At 34.6% G+C, this 12797-nt stretch overlaps 2 protein-coding genes across 2 annotated transcripts; both read right to left on the bottom strand.

Annotated features, from left to right (window-relative positions):
- Positions 1 to 63: 63 nt before the first annotated feature.
- Positions 64 to 3475, bottom strand: LOC133668623 (disease resistance RPP13-like protein 4). The gene is made up of 3 exons (XM_062088578.1): positions 2722 to 3475; positions 793 to 2541; positions 64 to 213 (listed from the first exon to the last, which is right to left on the bottom strand). Exons 1-3 carry the CDS (start codon positions 3439 to 3441, stop codon positions 64 to 66), a joined length of 2619 nt encoding a protein of 872 aa, XP_061944562.1. The 5' UTR covers positions 3442 to 3475.
- Positions 3476 to 8236: 4761 nt separating this feature from the next.
- LOC133668802 (short-chain dehydrogenase reductase 2a-like) lies at positions 8237 to 9540 on the bottom strand. The gene is made up of 2 exons (XM_062088810.1): positions 9353 to 9540; positions 8237 to 9157 (listed from the first exon to the last, which is right to left on the bottom strand). The coding sequence occupies exons 1-2, from the start codon at positions 9445 to 9447 to the stop codon at positions 8323 to 8325; spliced, it is 930 nt and encodes a 309-aa protein (XP_061944794.1). The 5' UTR covers positions 9448 to 9540; the 3' UTR covers positions 8237 to 8322.
- Between the last annotated feature and the right edge of the window lie 3257 nt (positions 9541 to 12797).

The raw sequence follows: 12797 nt of genomic DNA, 5'->3' as shown, positions 1-12797 counted from the left end.
AATTCTGACAGGTAAATCCTGTCATTTGGTGTAAATTTTCTTCGATGCTCAATTGTTGCGGTGTCAAACAGCCCTCAAGCTATTCTCCATCTGCTCTATTTGCAAACTGATCTCCTTCAACTTCTTGCCAGTCCGATAAAAGAATAATGACTTCTCAGGCGAGAAATCGAAGCAGTGGTCATCTTTCTGATATTGTTTCTCTAATTCGGCAATCTGTCAGAAAGTCATCAGCTTCATAAATCAAGTCTTTGATCCGAATCATTGTCAACTTCAGAGCTTTCTTCTTATTTTTGAGGGTCTTGTGTCATTGAGAAAGGCCCTCGTAAACTCAAGTTGTGTCTTTTACAATCATGTTTTACGTGTTTAATGAGTGAAATGCAGTACTCTTACAAGTACTTGTTAAGTGTGTAATTTAACTATGAACAAAGACAACGGAGAGCCCTTCATAAATTTTACCTTTGATACTCTTCATCTTAGCATTACCTCTCTAATGCCAGGACATGATGGCTAGCATAATACAGTACAAGATGTTTTCTGCTTCCATTACAAGCAAAACGAAGATTCATCTTAAACAAATTTAGAAAACAATCCAACTATCCAAGCATACAAAGCTCATCACCAAAGTACATGATGAATGCGCGTGCGACAAACGCACACATAGAATCAACGAATGGAAGGACATTTCGGTTTGATTCTTGAATTTTGGAGCTCATGGATTCTTCATTCTTCACCCTTCCTCCATACAAACTTGTTGGGATGGGGAAAATTTCGGAAATTAATACAACTCCTGACCTCTGCATTGCGTAACAAAGGCATATCCTCTTCCAGGTTCTTCCAGTCTAGCTTTAAGCTCTGCAATTTCTTGAAACATAAACCTTCAACATTCCAAGTAAAGAGTCTTCCATTCACTGATTGAGGACTGGTTTCGAAGAAGTTGATGTCTGAATCCTGAATACTGATGTACCGTAAATTAGAAAGTTTTTCAGGATTAATCCATGCAGGAAGTGTTTCGCAGTGATAACCCCCAATATACAGCTCCTGAAGGCTAGGGGGAGGATAGAGGTCATCGAGCATCATTAAAGTATTGTGGTCTTTACAATAATGTGCATTCAGCTCTAGAACCTTAAGTTTCTTGAGCTTTGATAACACCTCCGTTTCATTTTCTGCAATTTCACTGTGAGCATTTAAGTACATTCGAAGTACTCTAAGTTGGGATAGGTCCTGAAGCTCAAGAAGATGACAACAATGTTCGTTAGATAAACGCCCCATCACAAATCCAGACAATTCTTGAAGCTGGGAGAGCATTCCAATACCCTTGGGTAGGTAAATGAGAGGGCAAGACCTGAAGTCTAAGACCACCATATTTTTCAGATGAGTTATAAATGGATGTAGCATGAATAAATCAGTGCAACCGTATAAAACAAAAACCTGGAGGTTACGAAGTTTTTTAATTGAAGATGGTAATTCTCCGATGCCTCTGACTCCACTAAGATTCAAATATGCCAGGTGCTTTAACGAAACAATCCATTTCAGGAGATCCTGCACAGCGGTGGTTGCCAATTCAAAGTAAGATAGATCCAACACTCTGAGGGAACTAAGACTCTCCATGTCATCACAACAGAGTCTTTGAATGCTTGACATCATTAACAAGGCCCTGAGCTTGGGACAGTGTTTCAATGATTTAGTGCTCATTTCACTTGTGAAACCTAACCGCCTAGACTCTGATGTCAACTTCTGCCTGCCTTCTTCAAAGCTGCAAAATGACTCATCTTTTGCAATCACAATAGTCATATCACGAACCAGATCGTGCATTCTACAACCGTAGATTTTTCCATCGTAGCCTCTTTGGTCCACTACTTCAACCAGACATCTTTGGACTAACTCTGTGAGATATACGTACCCCAATTCTATAGCAGTTTTGGAGTCCTTGCCCCGAATGAAACCCTCTCCAATCCACCAAAGCACTAACTGTTCAGCTGGAATCTCAAAATCTTCAGGATAAATAGAGAAGCACAGAAAGAGTTGCTTTAGATGCACTGGGAGTGCATTGTAGCTCAGTTGCAGACAAGCAAATACTGAGCTAACCTGTCCTCTAGTTGTCAATTCATGGAAACCTCTATAAATATGTTTCCACTCAACAAGGGAGTGCCGTTTCTGTGATAGTAAAGCTGCTATTGTTTTGATTGCTAGTGGAAGTCCACCACATTTCTGAACAATATCTCTGCCTACGTTTTCAAGCTGCTGATCATCGCATATCTCCTTGCTCGCATAAAATGCATACTTGCAAAACAATGACCAGCTTTCATCATCGTCTAGAAAACTAGGCCGATGAATTCTGGACTTTTCAACTCCCATATTGGTTGCAACTTCTTCATTTCTTGTTGTGATCATGATGCAACTGTTTTTACCAGTTGGCTTCTCCAGGCCAGAGCATAACTGATTCCACCAATCTATACGGATGCTCCAGACATCATCCATAACAATGAGACAGGTCATATGCTCAAGTAACAGGTGAATTTTGTGCATGATCTGGGCTTTGTCCTCTATTGGCAATTCTGATATTTCTTTCCCTTTTTTGTCTTCCAACTGTTTTATTTTCTCTGCTATTTCCTGATTCAATACAAATTCAACTTGCTCTAATGTCTCCAGGGATCTTCTTTCCCTTTCGTGCTCAAACCTTTCAATGGATCTGCTTTTCTTCTCTTGTTCTAAATTCTCCACAGATCTGTTTGTCTTCTCTTCATATAACTGTTTCAACATGCTCTTCATGATCTGTTCCTCACTGAAATCTTGAGAAACCGACAACCAAATCATATTCTTAAAGAAAGAACGCACGTCTTCATCATTAAAAAGTTTCTGGGCAATGGTGCTTTTGCCCAAGCCCCCCATCCCTATCATGCCAATCCTATGAAGTACCTTGGCTTTCGAAATAATCCACTCCTTTATCTTTCTTGCATCATGTTCCAGTCCAACTTTGTTAGCTGGATCATAATCCTGACAGCTAAATCCTGTCACTTGGTGTACATTTTCTTGGATGCTGAACAGTTGCGGTGTCAGATAGACCCTCAAGCTATTCTCCAGTTTCTCTATTCTCAAATTGATATCTTTCAACTTCTTGCCTGTCCGATATAAGAATAATAACATGCTAGCCGAGAAATTGGAGCAGCGCCCATCTTTCTGATATTCATCTCTGATTCGGCAATCTGTCAGCAAGTCATCCGCTTCATAAATCAGTTCCCTGATCTGAATCATTGTCAATTTCAGAACTTCCTTCTTGGTCTTGAGGATCTCAGTGTCATTGAGAAAGGCCTTCATAAGCTCAAGTTGTGTCTTCATTCTCTCAAACTGACTTTTAAAATCAAGTGCATATTGAGCTTGGTTCATGAGAGCTGTAAACAATTCCTCCGTGAGTGTTTGAATCATAGCATCCACCAGTGCCATCACTTTACCGGTATGTATGTCAACTACAACAAGTATATATTATAACTATTCGTCATCTTACTTGATAAATCATTACACTAGATAATATTATTATGAGCTGAGGAAGAAAAATTCCTGAATTTTTCAAGTAATCTGTTTTCAATATCTTTAGTAATATTTCCAAACTAGCAATCTATCCTGTTGAGTGCTGCCACTCAATCTAGAATTATATAAAATTCTCACATACATGAGACAAGAGAGCAATTTTCCCAAGACTCTGGCGATCAAGAGGAAAGTGTAGCTGAAGGTAATGCTACAATGACATTACAGTATCAAACATTCCTTATGTGATTACGCATATTACAGTTACATTCGCCAATAAGGACATGAACTAATTGACATCCATATATATTCCTTGAGTCAGGAAAATCGAGGATTGTGTTACTAAGAGAGACAGGTGAATTGATGTTTGAAATTTTAAGAGAAAAGTGAGACTAATGGGAGCATTAAAGTTTGGATTTGTAAGAGAAAACATTATTCTGCAATTTCCAATCTAATGGTCAATGATATGAAGTTAGCACTATTCCTTGTCAAGTAGATCAATTGATAAATCCATATGAATTATTGTAACATGCTCGCTATTTTTCCTTCTCTTATTTTTATCTTTGTTGCAACAGATATATTGAAAAGAGTTAACTAAAATGAGCATGCTTTCATGGTGGATTAATACAAACACCTGACCGCAGAGAAAAAACTAGCCCAAGAATAACTTAACCTAAGTGCAAAAATGCCAGCCTAAGAAATCCTAACCATTGGAACCGGAGAAACTGACATATGAATCCTTAAATCCTTTCTAATTTATTATCCTTTAGCTGCGAAGCTCCCAGAAGACAGCAGAATTTATGTGAAAAGGGTGAAAAATCTAACACAATAGAGGTTTTAGTTGACATTTGTAAGAAGCAGGACTTGCTGGAAATCACAGAACAACTTCAAGGATTATAGGATTTTAACTCCTTCTCATTGAATTTGTTCCTAAGATAACAATGACAGGATTTGAACCAGAGTCGAGCCCCTCCTACTTAGTCATTGCATGCACGCAAATTGTACAATTTAGACTGGAAAAAAAAAACCAGATATCAAAAAACAAGGGACTGAAATACGTTGTCATTTCGAGTGCTTTTCGCTCTCATTTATTCTCCAAGCCCCAGCGAGCGAGCCAGTGTCCTCTTTCCGCTTATCTTTAGTCCAAGGCTTACGAAGGTGGTGGCTCCATAGAAAGTCTTGATTAGTGTTTTGCTCCATCAATGTTCTTGAAAAAATCTCACCTTCGTTTGTTTCACTTCTTGAACCAGAAAATAGAAGAGTCTGAGCAATAGATGTTGGGTTCAACTGGGCTAGTTTGAAGTTTAAGACTTCAACTTCCTTCTTTCCTTAATCATTTTGGATTTGTCATTTCCAAAGCAAAACAACATAAGATTGTTCTGCATGCACATCAAACTACAAGTATGTGTATCACAAGATCCAGGGGAAGTGAGATTCAGGAAGTCTTCCTAAAATATATCCCAAAAAAGTGTTGGGAGGAAATGGATGTGGCTGTGTGGGATGATGGGGTTGAAAAGGAATACGAGGAATGAGGCTGTGGAGATGGTTGCAAGGATGGAGATAAGAGAGAAAAGGAGGGGATGGTGAAAATGAGGGGGTTGAAGTAAATGTGACTAAGTAAGGAGATGAATAGGAGGCTTTGCGAAGAAGAGCAGGGAGGGAGTCAAATATGTCGTCTCTTCTGTAGAGCCTGCGAGAGAGAGAGAGAGAAAGGAACATAAGAAAAGTCAGAACCTTCTCTAAACCTTTTCAAGCCAGCGCCGAATTCCACATTTCGAATGAGATTGTTAACAAGAGTTACCAAGAAAAAAGGAAAATTACTCTTACTCTGTCGAAATTTAAATGTGATAATACTTTGTTTTGATTTCAAGAAATTATATTTTGCATTCTATTTTGTTCTCCACTAATCAGACTATATTCCTTCAAGAAAAAAATGACAGGGGAAAAGAAGTGCAAGCTCCTAATCTCATTGTTGATGAAGAAGATTCTGATCAATCCGATGTGATTTATTGTATTCGAACAACAAGTATAGCCTTGCAGGAGATTCTGATCAATCAATCAAATATGATGTATTAGATAGCCTAGACAGATATATATATTTGGATCATATGAATAGGTTTAAATTATAATTTTTAATTCGATTATTTGATCATATTTAAATTTTTTTAAAAGATTTTACGAGTCTATTTCTATAATGGATCAAATATTTGTAATGAGCAGAGGTTAGAAAGACCTTTAAATTAAGCTTAGAAGATTCTGTTTTGTTAGTTGTGTTAGCCTATTTAGAAGGTTGTAATCCATGTTTTTGATAACAAATTGCGATTTAAGATTTGTGTGTGATCCTTAATTTCTTCTAAAAATTTCGTCTTCCTTTTTTTTATTCCTATTCCTTAGGTTCTGCTGCATCACCACTGCTGGAATGGCATTCTGCAGCCATCAGAATAATTTTTCTAAATCTAGCTTAATGAAGCAGAATGCTACTGCTCGTACCTTTGACGAATGAGTTTTTTTTTTTTTTTGGCAACCAATCTGCTTGTAATCTTCAGATGACATTGCTGATGGGGTGCTGAAGCTTTTGCATGTCACATGTATGTATAAAAGTGTGTATATTTTTGCACTTTGCCATATGCTGCTTCTGAATGTTGTGTGTTTCCCTATATTTTAGAATCTTCTTGTTCTCATACTGGGGGGGTATCTTGATGTTTCACTGAATATATTTTCTTGATTCGAAGGGCATATGGGGCTTTGGATGTGTAGACATCTTTCAAGCATGGAGGTGGCTTGTAGAGGCTGATTTTCCATGTTGAAATTAACTAATAGGAAGCCATCTTACATCTTTTTTTGAAAGAGAAGGATTATTTCTCGATTGAAATGATCTTCACCAGCAAGAAGATAGCCCTTCCCATTTGAACTCACTCAGGGCCTTTGATGTGGTTGACCAAATTAAATTAGCTTTCAATGAAGCTTTCCATGGTAATGTGGCGCATGTGCTGACACCTTAGCTGCTGCAGCTCGCGACTCTGTATCAACTGTAAGGATTTTTCATTTCTTGTGTCTAGTTATCTTCTGTAAAAACAATAACAATAATCCTAAATCTCTCACAAAACAAAATCTAAGTGAACTAATCTGCCTAGCTCGGTTCTGTGTGTGGCTAGGGGGATCCTTCATGCACCTACACAGCTTATTTAGGAAGAAATGATTCAAGAACAGCAAGCAAAAATGACGTGAACAGCAGTCCGCCCCCCCTAATTTTCAACTTCTCGCAGCTTCTTTCCATCTACCGATCTCATGGACTAGACTTCCAGGATGTAGTTGTCTTCCCAGCATCTCACTCAACTGGACTTGCTCGGTGCGTCACTCTCTGCGATCGAGATTTACAATGGCCCTGGTATAGAGTCCAATTTTGTTCCCTCCTTGAAGTCAAGTTGCCCGCAAAGTGGTGGAGACCATGTTACGAAACCATTTGATTCAACTACAACAAGTTTCGATACAAAATATTTTATGGATTTGATGATCAAAAAGGCCTCCTCCATTCTGCTCAGCAGCTATTCGGTCTTAATTTATTATCCGAGTTATAAAATTATAATAATTTTATAATTTTTTTTTTTAAAAAAAGATAGGAAAACCTTAATTTCAATATACATAAAATCTGATTAAAGATTACCCTTACTAGTCTAAGTCAAAAAAGATAAAAGAGATTTGCCTTTTTTTTTTTTAACAAGGAATCTCAATCCACCATCCTTTGGTTTTTTTTTCAATATAGAAAAATAATGCTAAGAAGACGTAAGCATTAAAAAGATAAAAAAAAACAATAGGTTATTGATTTAATTATGTTTAATAAGTTTGATTAATTTAAATAATATAAATAAAAAATATAATGATAATAAATAAATTGACAATGTAAAAAAATACTTGAGTTCATCAAGGCTAGCATGCCAAATTTATGATTTGATCGTGATATATACCAAGATAACATCATTGAAAGCAGACTAAATAAAATTATGAAGATTAGTTATCAAACAACTTAAATGTTGAAAGGTGAAGCTAAAAAAAAATTAAAAAAAATTGAGTTAATTTGCTACTATGGATATAAAATTAAAATAACCCCATTGAAAAAAAATTGAAAAATAAAAACCAATTCTCAAAAAATTAAATATTAAAGAATGAAGTTGAAAAAAAAATTATTTTAAAAAATAACAAAACAAAATTTTAAATCATCAAAATATTGAAGAATAAGATTGAAAAAAAGATAAAAAAAACAATTAAAATAATAAAAAATAAATTTAATATAAAAATAATGAATAATTATAATAATAAAAAAAAACCTCTCTAAGGTTTGATCGCGTGTTGGCTCTCCCACTATGCATCACTAACCAAAGAGATAAATAAATGAAAAGTTTTCAGTTCATTGGTGCACAGCAGTATCCTGACTTTCTTGGCTGTCTTGTAGTGTCATCTGTTGATTCTCCTCATGAGAGAAGGAATCTATCACATATATTCATGTTTATTGAGCCATGAGATTAACATTAATTATAGAGTATTAGCAAGCAAGTGGGATGCTTTGTGCTCTGTGCTTAATTAGCACCCTCCATCAACAGCTTGCTTCCCTAGCTATCTAGTCGGTCCTCGCAGTCTCAGTTGACACTAATTGTCTCGGGAAATAATTAATTAATAAAAAAACTAGAAAACAATTTTAATTACTAACAAATTAACATTATAATATAAAGATTCCATTCTTCTTTCTCTTCTGCATTGACTTTCAACCAAATATAGACTCGCAAAATAATCTAGAAACCATGGCTACAGTCCTACGCAGTTTTTGAAGGTAGTAAAACCACCATCTACAACAAGATTGTGACCACTTACAAACTTGGATTCATCACTAGCAAGATAAAGAGCAGCCTCGGCAATATCCTTAGCTTTTAGTGTTGCTCCCTTTAGATTTCCAAGCCCTCTCACAAGTTCCTCCATCTTCTCCATTTCTTCCTCGCTTGGAGCACCAAAATCCATGCATTTCTCATCATCATCTCCATCTTCCTCGCAACCCCTCCATGCATTAACAAGCATGGAAGTAGCCACCCCAAAAGGAGATATACAATTAACCCTAATCCCATATCTGCCTAATTCACAAGCCGTGTTCTTTGTTAACCCTACAATAGCATGTTTTGAAGCTGTATATGCATGGGGTCCAAGCCCTCCAATTATACCAGCTACACTAGCTGTGGAAATGACGCAGCCACTTCGTCGAGGCACCATGACTCTTGCTGCATGTTTCATGCCAAGGGCAGCTCCTCTAACATTGATTCTCATGATATTATCAAACTCATCAGCATCAAAATTGATAATGCTTTTGTGCTTTGATTGATTGCCAAGAACTCCAGCATTGTTGAAAAGAATGTCCAGCCGGCCGTATTGAGAAATTGTTAGGTTGATTAGACTTTCTATTTCTTCTTCTAAACACACATCACAACGTACATAAACTGCTGAAGGAGATAAAGATTCAGCTAAAGCAATACCATTAGCATCCTCAATATCAGCAATCACTACCTTGGCTCCATGCCTCACAAAGAGTTTCACTGTGGCCTCTCCAATCCCTCTTGCACCTCCTGTTATAATCGCAACTTTTCCCTCCAACCTGTTTACGCAGACGTAAAATTAGAAATCAAGGTAACATTGAAGTATAAATAGTTTGAAAGACAAGCTATGCGTATCAGGTATTACTTTGATAACATCTTACATTTCTGGCATTGACATATCATATGCTAGCATGTGTAATAAAGCCACGAATTAAAAAGAAAGAGGGAGAGAGTAAAAAAGGAGTGATGATCACCTTTTATATGAGAGAGATGAGGAGTTATCCTTGCCTATGACATGATCAATCCCTTGAACTTGAAGGGTTTGCTCTGGTATCACTTGAGCTAGCATGGTTGAAGGAGAGAAAGGGGGAGATCAGGGATCAGGGAGGTGGAGGGAGGGTGAGGTGATTTAATGAATATTGTGGTGAAAAAAAGGAAGGGCTTTTATAGGAATCCACGAAGGTATAGTGGCAGCCTGGGGTTGGCTTTTGTTGTCTAGTGGAAGGAGCTTTCTTAGTAGGTTCTCAAAGGCCACAAACCTCGCTTGTCCCTCAAGTACCGTGCTTTTTTTTTTATAGATAATAGTCGATTATATAAAAAGCAGTCATGACAAAGAAACAGTACATGAGTTCCCTTAATTAAGCAGCCCATGTTACCAAAACTTTCACACCTAGTTATTCTCTGGCACAAAGTTTATTTATCTCAGGATCTTAGATGAACAAGAACAAGGGATAATGTATTCAATGAATTAAGGGTAACTAACGATTTGATTATTGTCTCGGAGCAAGCATGGGAGACAAAGATTAAAATAATAAGTTTTATTGTATTTTCTGTTTTAAGAGTACTTTAATTTATTATAAAACTATTATATATAGAAATAAATTTATTTTATGTTTTTATTTTTTAAATCAAATTTGTTTGTCTTCTTTTATTTGTCCTTAACTTCTTCTCATGTGACATTAACCAAAGATAATCTAAATTAATTAATTTCCATTAATTTTTACCAACAAATAGTTGCTGCCGCCGCCGCGCGCTACCAGTAACCTCTAGCATTTGAATCTTTATGGTGCATTCAATTCACTGCATTTTTGTTACAAATACTACTTGGGTTCAAGCTTATGAATTTCATGAATAGGGAAGGAAGTGAAGGTTAGTTGGTTATTTATAAAAAAGAAGAGAAAATGAGAAAAGTGCAATAAGAGATTGTTTCCCAATTTGAAGGAATTGGTGACTTTTTCAAGCCTAGAGCTACGCTTTGTAGATTGCTCTTTTGTGTGCTTTTGCACGCAGATAAGATTGTTGCCTCCATCAGTATACAGGAGGAGTAGCTAGAGAATATATATTGGTTGACCAAGAAGATATACGGGAGATAAAATTCAAACCGTTAGGCATGCAAAGAATTGAGGAGATATTTGAAAGTATAATAATAATTGTTTTTTAAAATATATTTTTGTTAAAAATATATTTTAATTATTTTTTTAAAAAAATTTATTTTTGACATTAGTACTTCAAAATAATATAAAAATACTAAAATATATTAATTTAAAAAAAAATTAATTTTTTTAAAAGTATTTTTAAAATATAAAAATACATAAACAATGAAAGAAACAACAAAAACCCTACTCCTTTTCATTAAATAAGGCAAGCATGGAGAGGAACAACAAGAAATTTGTTTGTTACTTATTGGCACTTACTTCCATATCCAATGATTTCAAGATTTTGGGAACATGTAGTGATCAGATAATTAAGCTCGACAAGACTTGACATTTATAAGATGCAAGATGTGTTTTATAAGTAAATCGTTGCTTTTATTTCATTAATTATTAGGCTAAATGTCCAGGAATGTTTTCTTTGTACTAGATCATATATAATTAATTATCATATATGTAATTCTATGCTAATACGATGGATATATTCTTCAAATTGTTGGAAAAATAAAAAAAAAGATAGTTTCGATTGACACATATGTTAATACGATATTATTTAATTAAAAAAACCACATCAAACATAATTTATGTCTATAAACATATTCGATGACACTTGCCAATGAATTACCACATAACTTAAAAAGGGATTTGCACTAACCAGTCCTATTAAACAATGGTTGGTGCTAGAAGCGATTGCTCCATTTTCCCATGAATGTGAATCACAAGTCTCTTACAAATATAAATAAAATTAATTAAAATAAATCTTAAAAGATATAACTTAATTAGTTATATCCTAAATTTATTCTTTAACTGTTACTAGTTTGAGTTTCATAAAAAAATTTAGAGTTATTAGAGATTTATATAATCATTAATTTTAAAACTCGTAAAATTAATCGAGATATATACAAGTTGGTTTAAATATTTATGTTAATAAAAAATAAATTTAATGAGAGAAAATGAGCCAGCCACGTTCTTTTACGAAGGAACAATCACAATAGTCAAGATTGGTCACTATGATTCATGGTATGACGTGAGGGTTGAATATATTTAAGATTTGGGTTTAAAAATTCTTCAAAATTTGTATTGATTTCAATTATAATAAAAATAAATTTCAGCTCGTGAACATAGACAATTGAAATATTTCGTAAAATCATTATATTATTTGTTAATTTATTTATTGTGATGCATATTCTCTAGGTATAACTTCCAAGTTCCATCCTTAACAAATATCCGTATTAATTTGACCAGAGCTTTATGTGCTAGCAATGATTATAAAATCGCTTTTATCAAAATCGATCCCTTTTGAAGGAAAAGAAAGATTGAGCCATCATGATTTGATGAGAACCTCTCCTTGACCTAAAAGAATTCACGAAATGTTCCTTAATTAAAGATCAGCAAACAAAGAAAATTGCAGATTGTTGAAACTTAAAAATAATTAATACAAACTCTTCATTAATTCGTGCCGCTGATGTGTTTACATGGTATTATTATTATTATTGTAAGAACCATTTAGCTGGACCATTATGTCACTAATGAATGCGATACCCACCAAATTAAAGTACAAACCCTAGATAGTGCTTATTTAATTTAGTAGAGGGTTTTTTCTTTTTTTGGATTCTAAACGCTTATATATATATATATATATATATATATATATATATATATATATATATATATATATATATATATATGGGCCCTGAATTCTTAAAGTTATCTTGAAATCAAATCTTAATTAAATCTTTTTGGCCGGCATGGATTAATTATCATTAACTGTTTAATTAATATTGTTGTTACGACTTATGACCTAATTTTGTTCATCCAAACTCCAACAATGCTGGTGCCCACAAATTCATATAGAACCATAAATGGATTAAAAAAGGAGAAGAGATTCCTGCTTTCTTCTATTGGACTGGTCACTGTTCAGATTGCAGCCAGCTAGAATTATTATTAATTTTTTTTTACGGGATGCGCAAACATGATATATATAACATTTAACGATGAATTCCTAGCCAGTAAATACATGTCATGAGTTCATATCTATTATGTAAATGCCCATTGTGTGTTTGTCTTCTTATTAAGAGTGTGTTTGGTATTGTAATAATTATTGTGATTATAGTTTAAAAAGTTATTTTATAAAAAATACTTTTAGTTGAGATTGATTTGAAAAAATATATCTTTGGTTAAAACTGTGATTGAAATTGAGGTTGAACAAAAAATAATTTAATGTGTTTGGTTAAAAGAATGCTTTTCAAATTTAGGTTATAAAATAATT

Source organism: Populus nigra, chromosome 11 (assembly GCF_951802175.1).
Source record: "Populus nigra chromosome 11, ddPopNigr1.1, whole genome shotgun sequence".
NCBI classification, from domain to species: domain Eukaryota; kingdom Viridiplantae; phylum Streptophyta; class Magnoliopsida; order Malpighiales; family Salicaceae; genus Populus; species Populus nigra.
Note: the sequence above shows the minus strand (reverse complement) of the source record. Positions and strands in the feature narration are given on the sequence as shown.

What these genes read in the sequence shown, in the direction of transcription:
- LOC133668623 (XM_062088578.1), bottom strand. Translation starts at nt 3,441, where the DNA reads ATGGCACTGGTGGATGCTATGATTCAAACACTCACGGAGGAATTGTTT. An exon ending in AAGAGAAGACAAACAGATCT is followed by an intron (nt 2,542 to 2,721) that starts GTGGAGAATTTA and finishes TTGCCAATAGAG; the next exon opens with GACAAAGCCCAGATCATGCA. An exon ending in CTTTGTTACGCAATGCAGAG is followed by an intron (nt 214 to 792) that starts GTCAGGAGTTGT and finishes ACTTTCTGACAG; the next exon opens with ATTGCCGAATTAGAGAAACA.
- LOC133668802 (XM_062088810.1), bottom strand. Translation starts at nt 9,447, where the DNA reads ATGCTAGCTCAAGTGATACCAGAGCAAACCCTTCAAGTTCAAGGGATT. An exon ending in TCATCTCTCTCATATAAAAG is followed by an intron (nt 9,158 to 9,352) that starts GTGATCATCACT and finishes CTGCGTAAACAG; the next exon opens with GTTGGAGGGAAAAGTTGCGA.